Source organism: Salvelinus sp. IW2-2015, linkage group LG15, assembly GCF_002910315.2.
Source record: "Salvelinus sp. IW2-2015 linkage group LG15, ASM291031v2, whole genome shotgun sequence".
NCBI lineage: Eukaryota > Metazoa > Chordata > Actinopteri > Salmoniformes > Salmonidae > Salvelinus > Salvelinus sp. IW2-2015.
In genome coordinates, this window is record NC_036855.1 from 9,438,318 (window position 1) to 9,452,560 (window position 14,243).

At 42.5% G+C, this 14,243-nt stretch overlaps 1 protein-coding gene across 1 annotated transcript in view; it reads left to right on the forward strand.

Moving 5' to 3' along the window:
- Positions 1-388: 388 nt before the first annotated feature.
- The window catches only part of dab2ipa (DAB2 interacting protein a), a 97,700-nt gene continuing 83,845 nt past the window's right edge, over positions 389-14,243 (forward strand). The window contains exon 1 of the mRNA XM_024001053.2: positions 389-589. Coding sequence (XP_023856821.1) covers positions 550-589 — 40 coding nt within the window. The 5' untranslated portion in view covers positions 389-549. The remainder of the gene's footprint in view (positions 590-14,243) is intronic.

Here is a 14,243-nt window from a genome sequence, read left to right on the forward strand (position 1 = left end):
CTAGCTGCTGTGCCCCTTAGCTGCTGTGCCCCTAGCTGCCTGTCCCCTTAGCTGCTGTGCCCCTTAGCTGCTGTGCCCCTTAGCTGCTGTGCCCCTTAGCTGCTGTGCCCTTAGCTGCTGTGCCCCTAGCTGCTGTTGCCCCTGCATCGCAACCTGGTTGTGTAGAGGAGAAGGTGGCCGGCCATTGGTCAGGATCTCAGAGAACTGAAGTGAGAGGGATTCTGAGCTATATTTTGTTTAGTGACCATGTGATGAAAAGGGAGAGAAGAAGAAAAAACATGCTGTGTCTTTAAGAGCTGAGTAGCGAGAGCTGGCAGCCAGGCCCTGAGTTGAGCTCAACCCAATCATAGTCCTGGAACGGCTGCCAGATGTAGCGTAGCAGCAGCCAGAACACAGCAGAGCTGCCCCTGCAAAACTAGGCAGCGCTACTCACTGGGGCAGGCGGGAGACAAGGATACCTTTCTGTGCCTCACTCGATTCTACATCCTCACGCACACACACGCACAGGGCTGGCAGAAAGGAGTATGCCTCATTCGGTGCTGTGAAGTTATGGAGTTGGACAACGTGGCCAAACCGGAGACCTACAATGGTAAGGAGAACGTTTTAATAAAGCAGACAAACTGTTGAAGCCTGCTTCTGTCCCCGTGGCAAGGGGAGCTTTAAGGTTAGAAAGATTGGTAGTTGTTCACTTTGTGCTTCTCTCTCACTCAGTTCCAGATTTGAGTTCTGGTGAAGTGGGGTTGTTTGCTGTGGAGACAGATTGCTTGTGGAATTCCTATGAATCAGATGTTTTGTTCGAGTAGATAGAGCAGAAGCCTGGGGGTTCTAATACTGTATTCAAAATACTGTTTACTAGGAAGAACTTTTAGTCCATTTGAAAGCCACTAGGAAGAATGTTTTAGTTCATAGAGATTGTTAGTTGCGTTAGTTGAAAAAGTGATTGGACTGTTTACTGTTTTTGCTTAGAATGTGATGTCTGGGGTATTTTTCTGTCTCAGAATAAATTCGAACAATCTGTGCAGCAACTGGATTTCCACTCTGTAATCTGTGGGCTGAATGACTCATAAAAATCCCGTGTTGGGTCTTCTGAGGAATAACAACTGCGCAGCACATCGGCTCAAGTGTGAGGACGTGTAGGAATCACTAAGATGTTTGAGAAAACAACAGAGGTTGTTTCACTTAAAAGCTTGTACATTATTTTAACATTTCAGGAGAACAACTTTTCAGTGTACTGTTGATGAGAGATTCTCCTTTGTTTCAAATGGCAATCCACTTGGAATACTTTGAATATTTCCACAGCCACACTTGGCTGACTTGGATTTATTCAGTTTTATTAGCCGGGCTCTGTGCCATTTTCAAATTTGTCATGAGAATACCACACTAACTTTCATTTCCTTGGAAATATAGTCTGTTCTCTTATTAAATCCTACAACTAAGTGTACTTCAATGAGCTGAACCAATATCTAGTATCTACACAGTCGAGCATGGATTAGAGTAGTCACCCATCCTGGTGTTGGTGCTCAGACAGTCTTCCTCTAGGCTCTTGTCTGGGTTGTGCTGGCCCTATACTCCCCCTGATGCATCAGTCAGTAACCTAGACACTTCTTTGTTCATAACTGCCAGTATCTTCATGTCAGTGCTCTGATATGATCAACACATTTACTTATACTATTCTTTAGTTCGTAAGAGTTTGAATGAAGACATCAGCCTATTTTTCTATTTAACATGACCTATGGTTAATTTGAATACATATTTTTGAATTTCTAGCTTTATGAGCATTCAATGTTTTGGTGTGATGAATAATTAAAGGATATTGAAGGATATTAGCATTTGTAGGATTCACTGTCAGTACTAAAGATACTGGTCTGGAAGAGACCTTTTTTACCTCTACTCTAACAGCTGAAAAACACAATCAGATATTCCTCCTCAAATATTCATGAATAATGAGCTGAAATATCAACAGTTAATTTTACATAGTGTTTACTCATCATTCTCTTAAATATCCAGAACCATTCGTTTTTCTGACAGTAAGGGATGACATGCCACAGACAACCTGCAGTAGGCCTAAATCTAACACAAGGTGTTAGCATAATCTTGATGACATAATTATTAAATTGGACATAATCTGCTTTAGCATGAAAATAGTCAACATTTTCTTACTGTGTTGCAATGATGGATTGGCAATAGCCTATAGTGGACATGTTATTGCAGTTTGAGGGATGATCTTAACTCTACTGTTGGGGAGAAAGACCCAACATCCCACAGTGGCATTATACTTGGGTCCCATCCTTTTGTTCATCAATTTAGATGTCTCCCTAGTTACAAAAATGGTCCTATTCACTGCCAACATTTAGATACAGTATGTCTTTAAAACCAAATAATCTAACCACTGTTGCCTGATTTTGAAATGTCAATGAAACAATTACAACACATTTTACAGTTTATAAGGCGGCTTACTAAAAATCTCCCATGTTTTTTTATTTTTATTTTACCAAGTAGGCTAAACAGTTTTGTTTTTATCCCCTCTAGCATGGGAGAACTTGTCTGCTTGGGATGAGTCCCCCCTCCAGATTGAAAAATGCCTCCAGTGTACATAAATGGAATTAGGAGCTAGAAGCAGAACTGCCATGTCTGTCGGTGCCATCTTGGCAATTAAGTGTCTGCCTTATTTCCGTGACCAAAGAACTCTAATATAGGTTAGAGAATAATATCTCGAAAGTCTATTTGCATTGGATTATTTACAGTGCCCCTTAAAAAAGTGGTACGGCTTGCTCATGCCTTTTGAGTTAAAGCTGAGGATTGTGGATGACATTTTAATGGGTCCATTTTGGCCCTCTTGAAAGGCAAAGTGCTTGCCTCTGAATTTATTGGGAGGATTGACAGAACAATGGTGCACTTCTTTTTGACTCAACTTTTTGCGGAGTTGAACTGCGTAGGTGCATTAAATCTAGCTTTAAACTGAGAAATGTTGAAGATTCATTTGTAACTTTTTTAGTCTATGCAATGGTAGTTTTTGTTTCTAAATCCACTTTATCCTGTACAGTGGTGAAAGTATGTTGGCTAGCTGACACCAGCTCTTCCCATGTCATTTAGGTGGAAACATGAGGCTGTCACTCATCAAATTGTCTTTGAATCTAGTAACAAGGCTCAGTTGTCAATGCTCCTGCTATGTGCTTCAGTGGTTTTACTGATCGGCATGATGACAGTTGCCTTTTGCACTTTAATTCACCTTGAGAGCAAGGTACTGATTTGAGAGATTTTACATTTCTATGAAATGTTTGCGATTTAATGATACGGGTCCCTTTATTCAGCTCAGTTGTATTAGAGCGGAGTAACTGATTTAGTTGTCAGATATATAAAAATAAAGATAAAATGTTGACTAAATTAGGCTACATGGTTTGACTAAATGGTGTGAAGTATTTGACACACTAGTTCTCTTTTTCTATTCTTTAAACTCCACCTGTTGAGTCACTGTGGTTAAATGTTGAGCTGCCAAGGAGAAGACAGTAAGCAAATGTCCCTTCACTGTAGATCTCGTGCTCCATCTTTGACATATACACATAAACATGTTAAAGTGTGTGGGCTTGTGACATTTGAAGTCCGAATTCCTTCGGAGAGGAACTTGGCTCAGCTGGCTGTCATACGCCAGGGCAATTTGCTGACCTCACATGCTGCACATAAGTGTCTTTGTCTGTGAAAAACCAGCTGTATTAATCCCCTGCCCAGTCTTCACTGTTGTTGCTATAGTCCTCTCCACTCAGGAAGTTCTGTCTTGCACAGCTAGTCAGGCCAATGGGCTGGAGTGCACCACACAATGATAGACTCATAGCGATGAGTTGAGAACATACAGTGGAACAGCATATAGCATAGAGAGAGAGAAAGTATTTTGCATAAATTCAGAACAGTATTACCCCTCTTTGTAGGCCAAGGACACCGTTGTTCAAGAAACAGCGGCCGGCTATGGCAGAGATAAATCACAGATGAAAAAAACAACAACCTCATAACAAGGCCATGCTTTCAAAGCCATATTCTTTTTCCCATACGTGAGTGATAATATGATACATTTCACTATGCCACTTTTGAAGCACATTTCACTAGGCTTGTGAAGCCTGCCTTCTCAGTTCTGACTCCAGCTACCTACTGTAGCCTCACTCCCTATATACCGTGCCCTCTGATTGGCTACTCTAAGCCAACAATGTAGCTCTCTGCAGTGCTTGTTCCCCTGAATGCCACAGAGAGAAAAAGGGAGAGAGAGTATTGTTGTAACCCAGTACCCAAAAAGCTTCTGAACAAAAGAATGCCTCATTTCTATTGTTTTCTTTACTCTTGGAAGAGACACCTCGGAGAGGCAGTCTTGACTTTGTGACGGCCTCTCTTTGAGTTGAGAGAAGGGGGAAACGGCCGGGCCATTGTGGATGTCTCTAACTTACTGTTTAGCTTTCAGAGGAAAGGATCAAAGTCACTCTTTCTTTGGAGTGAGAAAAAGTATGTCTGAAGTTTTCCCTCATCCTTACACCTTTCCCAGCTGTGATCTTTTGCTGAGAGAGAGATAGAAAAAAAGACTGTATCTCTCCAGGGAGTCCCTTCATTGCTTTGTGCTCTTTGTGGAAGACGGACGCACATTGCAGTGCAATCCACAGGTACTGTACATTCCAATCACAAAACTCCAGAGAGTCAACAATGCTTTTGAATGTACCCCTCCACATTGACTCGGTACTGGTACTCCTTGTATATAGCCTCATTATTGTTTTTGTGTTACTATTTTATTTTTCATTTAGCAAATATTTGTCTTTTTAACTCTGCATTGTTGGGAATGGGCTTGTAAGTAAGCATTTCACTGTAGTCTACACCCTGTTGTATTTTGCGCATGTGACCAATACCATTTTGAGTTGATTTGTATGTTTTCAATCTAGATGTAAAAATATAGTTTGCTGCCATGGTAACGCCAGTATAGAAATGCCAGCCGGTAGCTCTTCAATCATGCCAAGTTGTGACTTCACCACCCATAAGTCACCAAAGCGAAGTTCTTTTTGGCAGAATGTGTTGTACTGTATAGGTCTAAGTCAGCAAGCAGTCAGTGTGAATTTGAATTGTATAATTCTCCATCAGGAGTCACATTCCAATACACTAAAACAGACACAGAAATGTGGCAGGGCTGTAATAGCCCGTAAACTTGAGTGAAACCATGCAGCATGAGGATGGTTTTTGTGTTGTGTTTTTGCTGTTTGCATCGTGCTGTGTTGTGAAGAATGTTTGGCTTAAAAGTATTTCAGACCTGGTTGGATGCTGTACACCTTGTCTAGTGATTGCATTTTGTGTCTCTAGACTTCTCTCGTCAATGTACAATGGCTCAGAGTCACACTGCCTGCAGAAACAACAGTTCCTTACCAGTTTACCACCAACTGGATTGAGAAGGTCCTTCTAGAGAGAACGTACACAACACTGCTTATTATCCTTCCATCAGAACATTATTTCTGTACACTTTTCCCACCCCTTTCTCCAGAGGGAAACCCATCTTTCCATTCATTTGCCACGTTCACTCACTCCTAGATTCCTCTATGTGCTCAAACAATGTCGCTTGGATGATAAATTATGACAATATCAATCTTTACTAGGGTTGTAAAATTCCGGAAAACATTCCCAGTTCTCTGGATCTTTCTGAAACGTTGCAATCCTAATCTTTACATATAGACACACAGTCAGCATGCTATTGATAGGATTGCTAATCCTGATGAAAGTAGAGCTGGGACAATAAACAGAAAATGATCGATACTGACCGAACCAATCATTTATCGAGGACATTCTACTGATATGGATAATAACGATAAGTAGCCTTTACTAAAGGAATGTGAAGTTTGAAATGTTGTAGCCTAAGTCTTAGGGCTGGGCGATATGGGCAAAATGTCATATTTAAATGTGCTTTATGAGTAGTGCATGACCCTAGGGTGGCAACACATACATTCTAAGTGATTTCAATGGGTCTTTCTCCATTCTGATTGTTTTATACTGTTCAATTCAACTTCAACCTAAAATAATTTCCTGCATTTCCATCCATTTCTGCTTTTGTGCACTCTTTTGAGATAATTTCCACACTGCCACGTAGGGCTGCATGATATGGGCAAACAATCTAAGCCTTATTTTTAACCAAATTGTGCAATTTGACTTGTGATTTTAGAGTAAAATACTTGGATGAACTTTTGGAATCTTGGAAATAGAATAATCATTCTAATATAGTTATAATAAAATAGTGGGCACTTTTAATGCAGTGTTTGACATGACAACGAATTAAAATGCCAGGGAGGAGTTATTGTGACAAGGGTAGGAAGCATAATCTTTGGCTACAGTAACCGTAAAAGCCTTGGTTTCATGCATGTTAACATTAGAAGCCTCTTCCCAAAGTTTGTTTTATTCACTGCTTTAGCAAACTCTGCTAACCCAGATGTCCTAGCTGTGTCTTAATCCTGGTTTAGGAAGGCCACCAAAAACCTTGACATTTCCACCCCTAACTATAACATTTTCCGACAAGATAGAACTGCCAAAGGGGGCGGAGTTAGCCTACAGAGTTCCGTCTTACTATCCAGGTCTGTGCCCAAACAATTTGAGCTTCTACTTTTAAAAATCCACCTTTCCAGAAACAAGTCTCTTACTGTTGCTGCTTGCTATAGACCACCTTCTGCACCCAGCTGTGCCCTGGACACCATATGTGAATTGATTGCCCCCCATCTATCTTCAGCGCTCGTGCTGTTAGGTGACCTAAACTGGTACATGCTTAACACCCCGGCCATCCTACAATCTAAGCTTGATGCCCTCAGTCTCACACAAATTATCAATGAACCTACCAGGTACAACCCCAAATCCGTATACACAGGCACCCTCATAGATATCATCCTAACCAACCTGCCCTCCAAATACACCTCTGCTGTCTTCAACCAGGATCTCAGCAATCACTGCCTCATTGCTTGCGTCCGTAATGGGTCTGCGGTCAAACGACCACCACTCATCACTGTCAAACGCTCCCTAAAACACTTCAGCGAGCAGGCCTTTCTAATCGACCTGGCCCAGGTATCCTGGAAGGATATTGACCTCATTCCGTCAGTAGAAGATGCCTTGTTATTCATTTAATAGTGATTATCTCACAATCATAAATAAGCTTGCCCCATTCAAAAAATGTTGAACCAGAAGCAGATATAGCCCGTGGTTCACTCCAGACCTGACTGCCCTTGACCAGCACAAAAACATCCTGTGGCGTACGGCATTAGCATTGAATAGCCCCCGCGATATGCAACTTTTCAGGGAAGTTAGGAACCAATATACACAGGCAGTTAGGAAAGCAAAGGCTAGCTTTTTCAAACAGAAATTGGCATCCTGCAGCACAACCTCCAAAAAGTTCTGGAACATTAAAGTCCATGGAGAATAAGAGCACCTCCTCCCAGCTGCCCACTCCACTAAGGCTAGGAAACACTGTCACCACCGATAAATCCACAATAATTGAGAATTTCAATAAGCATTTTTCTACGGCTACTCAACTCTCCTTCCAGACTCACATTAAGCATCTCCAATCCAAAATTAAATCTAGACTCGGCTTCCTATTTCGTAACAAAGCATCCTTCACTCATGCTGCCAAACATACCCTCGTAAAACTGACTATCCTGCCGATCCTTGACTTCAGCGATGTCATTTACAAAATAGCCTCCAACACTCTACTCAGACTGCATCCAATTTGCTATCACAGTGCCATCCGTTTTGTCACCAAAGCCCCATATACTACCCACCACTGCAACCTGTATGCTCTCGTTGGTTGGCCCTCGCTTCATATTCGTCGCCAAACCCACTGGCTCCAGGTCATCTATAATTCTTTGCTAGGTAAAGCCCCGTCTTATCTCAGCTCACTGGTCACCATAGCAGCACCCACCCGTAGCACGGGCTCCAGCACGGAATATTTCACTGATCACCCCCATAGCCAATTCCTCCTTTGGCCGCCTTTCCTTCCAGTTCTCTGCTGCCAATGACTGGAACGAACTGCAAAAATCACTGAAGCTGGAGACTCATATCTCCCTCACTAACTTTAAGCACCAGCTGTCCGAGCAGCTCACAGATCCCTGCACCTGTACATAGCCCATCTGTAAATAGCCCATCTAACTACCTCATCCCCATACTGTTATTTTTATTTTTTGCTCCTTTGCACCCCAGTATCTCTACTTGCACATTCATCTTCTGCACATCTATCACTCCAGTGTTTAAATTGTAATTATTTCGCCACTATGGCCTATTTATTGCCTCACCTCCCTTATCATACCTCATTTGCACACACTGTACATAGAAAACAAGTATATTGTGTTATTGACTGTATTTACAATCGTCAAAAGTTTGGACACACCTACACATTCAAGGGTTTTTCTTTATTTTTACTGTTTTTCTACATTTGTCGAATAATAGTGAAGACATCAAAACTATGAAACACATATGGAATCATTTAGTAACCAAGAAAATATATTTTATATTTGAGATCGTGGCATTCTCTCAGTCAGCTTCATATATATAAAGTACCAGTTAAACTTTTGACTGGTACTGTATATATTTTTTTAAGTAACTGGTGCACATTCATGTTATTTATTTATCCTTAGATTGATCGTTATTGTGATAATTGAGTCCATTTATGGTGATATGGATGTTTTCCCTATATCGCCCAGCTCTAGATAAAAGCCAATGCAGAGCACAAGACCTGGAATTAGCACTGAAGTTTTGGCAAAGTTTTTGTTGGCCAGAGCTGGGTGGAGTAATACGCTGATTTAGGGTGTTTAGAACAATCCTTTATCTGGTATCACTAGTTATCTTTGAGTATAAAGATATCCATCACTGTAGTGGTGAGGACCAGTCTCAAGTAGAACCTTGTCCACAACCAAAACTGGGATTTGAAAGCCAACAGTGAAGGTTTTGAGGGTAGGCCAATGCTATGTTTGGCGTTCTAAGAGTTAATTTCTACTGCATGTATTGTGTGTATGTATATACACTCATCGGACAGTTAGGTACACCACCCCGGTCACAAAAATTGATCGCTCCTACAGACAGAGAGTCACATGGCCATGGCTTTTTATATAACGCCGGCAGACAGTCAGTGAGGCATTCAGTTACTGTTTGATTGAACGTTAGAATGGGCAAAACAAGTGACCTAAGCGACTTTGAGCTTGGTATAATCGCCGGTGCCAAGTGAGCCGGATCCAGTATCTCAGAAACGGATGCCCCCCTGGGCTTGTCACGCACCAGTATCTAGGGTTTACCGAGAATGGTGTGTCAAACAAAAAACATCCGGTCAGCGGCAGGCCTGTGGGTGAAAACAGCTCTTTGACGAGAGCGGTCGAAAGGACAATGGCAAGAATTGTGTAAGCTAACAGGCGGGCAACCAACCAACAAATAATGGCGGTACAACAGTTGTGTGCAGAACGGCATCTTGGAACGCACAACTCGTTGATCCTTGTCACGGATGGGCTATTGCATCAGACGACCACACCGGGTTCCACACCTCTCAGCTAGAAACAAGAAAAAGCGGCTCCAGTGGGCACGTGATCACCAACATTTGAGGACAATTGAGGAGTGGAAAAACATTGCCTGGAATATGACCGCGAGTTCAGTTTACTTGAGTGGCAAGCACAGTCTGCACAGTCCCAAGACCTCAACCCAATAGAGCATCTTTGGGATGAGATGGAACAGGCTGTTCGCAGCATGAATGTACCGCTGTTCTGGAGGCAAAGGGTGGTCCGACCCACTACTAGATGGGTGTACCTAATAAACTGGCCGGCGTATATATTTTTGTATGACTTAGCCCAATATCTCACATTGGTCATATGGACGACTACAAAAAGATGGGAACAGCATGTAGACTCAAGTAGGTCACCCAGACCTCTGTTTCCTGCTCATGAGACATTTTCCGCAGCCTGGCGTGAAACACCTCTGCCTGTATTTCTGGCCTGGCCTTGGCTTTAAACAACGACAGGTTTTGGAACACTGCTGATTTGAGAGAGCTCCAGAGATTACTCTTGTTTTTGGAAGAGCAGAGCTGTGGAGAATTGGAGAATTCACAGCCCCCAGGCTTTTCACAGAGAAGCCTCTCACGGCAGCGGGTGGGCGCAGGTGGGAGGGAGCAGCACTAGGTACTGTATGAAGGAGCAGACCAGACTGAGGGGTGGGTGACTGAGCGTATGTGACATGCCTAAGAGGGCTAGGATTCCAAAAGGGTTAGATCCTATCACAGCTGCATTACCACCCTCTCCAGAGGCATGAATTGCATTTATGAAGGGCGGAAAACAACTAACTGAAACCTACCCCTGTCAAGGTTTCATGTGTCCTCTAAACTGCTTGCAGCATGGCAGAGATTTTTCAGGGGCTGGAGGTTGTTGGAATATTCTTTCAGCGATGCATATTTGTGAGATTACAAAGCTGCAGAATGTGGGTTGCACTAGTCTAAGAAATTAAATGAAATTAAGGAAAAGAGAAACCCTAGACTGTGATCACTGGAGCCTCGCTTTGCAGTCCCGGGTTTGAACGATGACAGCAATTGTCTCTCAATGATCTATGCAATGCTGTAGGTATGCAAAAAATAAACATGTATTTTTGCAGCACTTATGTATAGACAGTAGACCTAGATGCATAATTGCACATATACACTACATGACCAAAAGTATGTGGGCACCTGCTCGTCGAACTCATTCCAAAATCATGGGCATTAATATGGAGTTGGTCCCCCCTTTTGCTGCTATAATAGCCTCCACTCTTCTGGGAGGCATTCCACTAGATTTTGGAACATTGCTGTGGGGACTTGCTTCCATTCAGCCACGAGCATTAGTGAGGTTGGGCACTGATGTTGGGCGATTAGGCCTGGCTCACAGTCGGCGTTCCAAATAGATTTTTATTGATGTATTATATTAAGTTAAAATAATTGTTCATTCAGTATTGTTGTAATTGTCATTTATTACAAATATATATAAATAAATAAAAAGTGGCTGATTTTAATCGTTATCTGCTTTTTTTGGTCCTCCAATAATCGGTATCGGCGTTGAAAAATCATAATCGGTCGACCTCTACTAGCAGGGCAGAAATGTGACGACCTATGACGGTGCCATGTTGAAAGTCACTGAGCTCTTCAGTAAGGCCATTCGACTGCCAATCTTTGTCTATGGGAATTCCATGACTGTGTGCTCGATTTTATACACCTGTCAGCAAAGGATGTGGCTGAAATAGCAGAATCCACTAATTTGAGTGGGTGTCCACATACTTTTGTGTATATAGGCCTATATGAAGGCATTACTTTTTATAGAGTTTTTAGTCAAAGTTGTGTCTGGGGTGGAATTGGGTCAGCCCAAACTTCTCCAGATGTTTTTTTAAAGATCTGTTCGCTCAGACTGTTGTGGGAAGTGGATTTGAACGCTGACAAAACAGCACACCAGTGTGTTTTCTGGACCCTGTTCTTTTGCACACACAAACACATTGACTGGATGTGTTTTAAATCACTTGGGGAAAGTAAACCAAGTTATCTTGATTGAAATTGTGTTTTTACTATGAGTTGTTTTGGCAACTGACATTGTTAAGGGGGAGGGATTGAGGGGGAAATACTCTTAGGCACTCAAACATTTTGTTCAGATTAAAAAAGAAATGTTTTTATTAAACGTTGATTGATGTAAAGAAAATGCACAGACATGATTGTTATTGTTTCTCCTCTGTTTTGATGAAGTCTGCAGCCTAATTAGAATGAGCAACAACAAAACCATCAACATACTCGGCACAATGCAATTCTACTTTGAGACAGTTGGACTAATTCAGAGAAAATTGTCTCGAGGTTATTCAGTGTTTCCAATTCGGAAAACCACTGTCTGTCTCAATGTTGCTATAAGAGAGAGTTAAATCTATTTTACGACTGTATTGATTGGAGGCTGCATGAACATAGCTTGTCCCGTGGATTGGAAACATGGGTTGTGTTCATCATCAGATTATGCTGGAAACAGGAAATTAAAGTGTTTTTTCTTGGGCAAGTTCTGACCTGCTCTTAGTTATTGTCACAGGGCCTAAGAGGATGTTCAAGATACATGCTCTCCTCTCTCATGACATGAAGATAATAACAGTGATCTCTGCCCTTGCATGACTCAGTAGATGTCCTGTGCAGAGGTGTTCATAAAATCTGCATGATATAATTAATACAAGTGAAGCACTGTACAGAACACCTTTTAGAATACTGCTGGCAAGGCTTTGTATGTTGGCCTCCTGTTGTGTGAAAGCCCTGAATCGGGATCAGTCGGCCACGTCACTCGTCTGGTAATCACAATACCGTGACCCACTGAGATTATTGACTTCATCTCTAAATCTAGCATATTAGCTAGGTTTCCATCCAATTGGCGACAGATTTTCATGAATATTCTAAAATCTGCATAAAACAATATGCGCATTTCCCCACCAGTTTCCATCAAATTGACTTGTTGCATATAAAAGGCTGTGCGTGTGCGATATGATGGTTATTGTGTGTGCAATATGATGATTATTATATCAATATTTGCGCATAAATGCGTTTCCACCGCCATTTCTTGGATAATTAATTTTACTGACACAAAAAGATCCCACCTTGTCTAGCGTATTTAGTTTTGTCGACATCTGGAAAGTTGACTGACATTTGCCATTCCCATCAGGCCTGTCGTGACTTTCATTTTTTATATCCGACATGTTTTTTACTCACATAAGAAGGTTGGATGGAAACCTGCTTAGAGACATCCAAAATCCTGTGGATACATTTTCAATGCTTACACATACTGAGGTGATATACAGGATACCAGCCGCACAAATGGTGTCCATCCCTTTACTACTGTCTCTTATACACATCTAGATGTGTATAAGAGACAGGGTGTTCATAAAACCTTTAGAATACCGCTGGCAAGGCTTTGTATGTTGGCCTCCTGTTGTGTGAAAGCCCTGAATCGGGATCAGTCGGCCACGTCACTCGTCTGGTAATCACAATACCGTGACCCACTGAGATTATTGACTTCATCTCTAAATCTAGCATATTAGCTAGGTTTCCATCTAATTGGCGACAGGTTTTCATGTGAATATTCTAAAATCTGCTTAAAAACAATTGTGCATTTTCCCACCAGTTTCCATTAAATGGACTTGTTACGGATAAAAGGCTGTGCGTGCTGACGTGGTGAACATCAAAATAACTTTTGCGGTTAAATTCCCATCTACTGAATTTAGTTTTTTTTAAAGTTACGTTAAATGGGTTTCCATCGAATTTTCAACTCTACTGATGGTTTTGTCAGGAAGAAATGTGCATTTATATAGTGAATGTGCTCACTCTGGTTTTGAAACGTGCCCTCTAGCCAACAGATAAAGTGCGAGTATGCTACCTACATGATGAGATTATTATGGACATTTACATTACATTTAAGTCATTTAGCAGACGCTCTTATCCAGAGCGACTTACAAGTTGGTGCATTCACCTTATGATGTCCAGTGGAACAACCACTTTACAATAGTGCATCTAACTCTAAGGGGGGGGGGGGGGGTTAGAAGGATTACTTTATCCTATCCTAGGTATTCCTTAAAGAGGTGGGTTTCAGGTGTCTCCGAATGGTGGTGATTGATTCCGCTGACCTGCGCTCGTGGGGAGTTTGTTCCACCATTGGGGTGCCAGAGCAGCGAACAGTTTTGACTGGGCTGAGCGGGAGCTTTACTTCCTCAGAGTAGGGAGCGAGCAGCCAGAGGTGGATGAACGCAGTGCCCCTGTTGGGTGTAGGCCTGATCAGAGCCTGAAGGTACGGAGGTGCCGTTCCCTCACAGCTCCGTAGGCAAGCACCATGGTCTGTGTAGCGGATGCGAGCTTCAACTGGAAGCCAGTGGAGAGAGCGGAGGAGCGGGGTGACGTGAGAGAACTTGGGAAGGTTGAACACCAGACGGGCTGCGGTGTTCTGGATGAGTTGTAGGGTTTAATCGCACAGGCAGGGAGCCCAGCCAACAGCGAGTTGCAGTAATCCAGACGGGAGATGACAAATGCCTGGATTAGGACCTGCGCCGCTTCCTGTGTGAGGCAGGGTCGTACTCTGCGAATGTTGTAGAGCATGAACCTACAGGAACGGGTCACCGCCTTGATGTTGGTTGAGAACGACAGGGTGTTGTCCAGGATCACGCCAAGGTTCTTAGCGCTCTGGGAGGAGGACACAATGGAGTTGTCAACCGTGATGGCAAGATCATGGAACGGGCAGTCCTTC